This window comes from Zingiber officinale, chromosome 6A (genome assembly GCF_018446385.1).
Source record: "Zingiber officinale cultivar Zhangliang chromosome 6A, Zo_v1.1, whole genome shotgun sequence".
NCBI classification, from domain to species: domain Eukaryota; kingdom Viridiplantae; phylum Streptophyta; class Magnoliopsida; order Zingiberales; family Zingiberaceae; genus Zingiber; species Zingiber officinale.
Window position 1 is genome coordinate 70,757,773 of NC_055997.1, and position 2,403 is coordinate 70,760,175.

General features: G+C 35.2%; 1 protein-coding gene across 1 annotated transcript; it reads left to right on the top strand.

Moving 5' to 3' along the window:
• Positions 1–437: 437 nt before the first annotated feature.
• Positions 438–2,064, top strand: LOC121994907. The gene is made up of 7 exons (XM_042548790.1): positions 438–605; positions 692–778; positions 862–1,053; positions 1,134–1,316; positions 1,397–1,450; positions 1,522–1,644; positions 1,720–2,064. The coding sequence occupies exons 1-7, from the start codon at positions 438–440 to the stop codon at positions 2,062–2,064; spliced, it is 1,152 nt and encodes a 383-aa protein (XP_042404724.1).
• Positions 2,065–2,403: the final 339 nt, after the last annotated feature.

Sequence of the window (2,403 nt, forward strand, 5' to 3'; positions counted from 1 at the left end):
TTTTTTATTAAAAAAATTACCAAGAATAAATAGATTCTTATAATTGATAATTATTTAGATTCCAGTAATACCACTATTTATATAATTTAACATATTATATTTAACAACAAGTCTCCCTGAAATCCTCAAATTAGTACTTTTTTCCACTAATTTAAATTTTCCATTGCATTCAAAATAATTGTTTTCACCTTTGACAGGCATTTTTTAAGAAGATAATTAAATTGGCTTAAATTATTCATAAATTGCATATCTTGAATATTAATTACACATCGCATAAACCAGCTAATCATGAATAAAATCCCATTTTAGTTCTAATCATCTCCAAACCTGCTATTTCACCTTTTTTTTTCCTAACTATCTGTATTTATTAACATTCCTTTTTAGAAGATTTTATTCCGCTTTATAAGCGTCTGTGGATTTGTTTAATTCAAGAGAAGATGGGTCACATGGAAGGATCACAAGCTCTAGTTTTATTCACTCTCTATGCTCTTCTGTATCACTCAGTTGCTGCAGATCATACTGCAAGGTATTTGTCTGAAGCAGAAGAGAAAGAATTGCAAATACAACTCAAATCCCTCAACAAGCCTTATGTCAAATCTTTCAAGGCAAGCCACACCATCTTCTCATATTTAAATATTTTTAATTTTTCCTATAAATATTTTTTTATTATTTTTAAAAATTAATGATACAGGATGAGTATGGAATCACATTTGACTGTGTGGATATTTACAAACAACCAGCTTTCGATCATCCTTTGCTTAAGAACCACACTCTTCAGGTAAGTAAAACAATCTCAATTATATATTATATCTTCATCAGTGCTCATAATATGCATTTGACTATGAACAATTAATCACACAGATTAAATCTACGTCATTTCTGAAGAGCATGAACAAGAATCTATCCTCCGAGACCGTAAAGCTGCCTAGACGTTGTCCTCAGGGCACTGTCCTTATCAGAAGAACTACAAGAGAAGATTTGATCAGAGCAAAGCAAATCCAACGAACCAAACGCATAGGTCTGCAAGAGGACACTGTTTCTGTTCAAGCTTATGTAAGTATATATATATATACAGCTATACATTTGCAAGGGTTTAAATATTCTATTCTGAATTTATACATATGAATTTGCAGACTGTTGGAGTGTCATTTTCGTCTTGGAATAGACCAGAGAAGTTCTATGGAATATCAGCTGATTTGGATGTTTATCAACTTTCCGGTATATTGGATAGTCAAACAAGCGCAACACAAATGATTATCAGTAAAGGAGAAAGAGGCCCTCTGACATTCCACAACGTCTTACAAGCCGGATTTCATGTCAGTATTAATCGCAAATAGTCAATGCACATGGGTTGTTGTTGCATTCAACTGATCACTGATTCTGATCTCTTGTGTAGGTTCATCATGAAGTTGAGGGAGATAACTTTACTCACTTCTTCACTTATTGGACTGTGAGTTTTGGAATATTGTAGTCTTCATCGATTTACTATAGTTCATGTTCATAACTGGATTTTGTTTTTAGTCAGATGGGTATCAAAGTACTGGTTGTTTCAACATCCATTGTTCTGGTTTCGTCCAAACAAGTGAAAAGTTGACACCAGGCCTAGTTTACACCCTAAGAAATTTGGCTCTCAGTATTTATAGGGTAACAGAAGCTCAACTGTCAATTTTTTTTTTGGTTTTGATGGTTTGAAAATAAAGGTCGGCATGTTATTTCTAGGATCGAAAAACGTCGAACTGGATGCTGTACAATGACCAAGAACCGATTGGCTATTGGCCAAAGGAGATCTTGAACAACATGGCAGATTCTTCTAGGATTCAATTGAGTGCGACAGCTAGCTCTCCTACGGATCAGCCTAGTCCTCCTACGGGCAATGGGGAACTGGGTGGAGCATCTTTTAAGAAGATCAGGGTTTTGAATGGGGGGCTTGATCCATACCCGTCAAACGTCCAGCATGCAGAAACATTCCTTGATATTGGCAAACCCTTCTACGAAGGCATATATAATGTGGATTCTGGTTTCATCTATGGTGGCCCGGGAGGATGGGAGCCACCGAAATTCTGATCCAAATCATTTGGCTCTCCAAGGAGATTCATGTTTGCCTGATGTGTTCTTTTCAGCTATCCACTTTAGCTTCTTTGATTTGAATAATTTTGTGGCGTTGTGGTGTACTGAAATCTCAAGGTTCAATTTCTCATCATTAGAACATATCTAATTATTGAATTTGAATTGTAACAAAATAAATGAAAATTATTTCTAGCTCATAGTTTAGTTTTGATGTGGCAGAAATCTCCTACTCATTGAAAATACCTGATGAAGTTTCCTTCCGTGTTTTGGCCAGATCGACCTGCATGGATTAAATCATATCAATGGGCGTTGGGAGTGAAGGATGTTTAAGTTATC

Bases quoted from the DNA above. Each gene is read 5' to 3' on its own strand.
- LOC121994907 (XM_042548790.1), top strand. From the start codon at position 438: ATGGGTCACATGGAAGGATCACAAGCTCTAGTTTTATTCACTCTCTAT. The intron at 1,451-1,521 runs GTGAGTTTTGGA...TTTTGTTTTTAG, and splicing joins ACTTCTTCACTTATTGGACT to TCAGATGGGTATCAAAGTAC. The intron at 1,645-1,719 runs GTAACAGAAGCT...TGTTATTTCTAG, and splicing joins TGGCTCTCAGTATTTATAGG to GATCGAAAAACGTCGAACTG.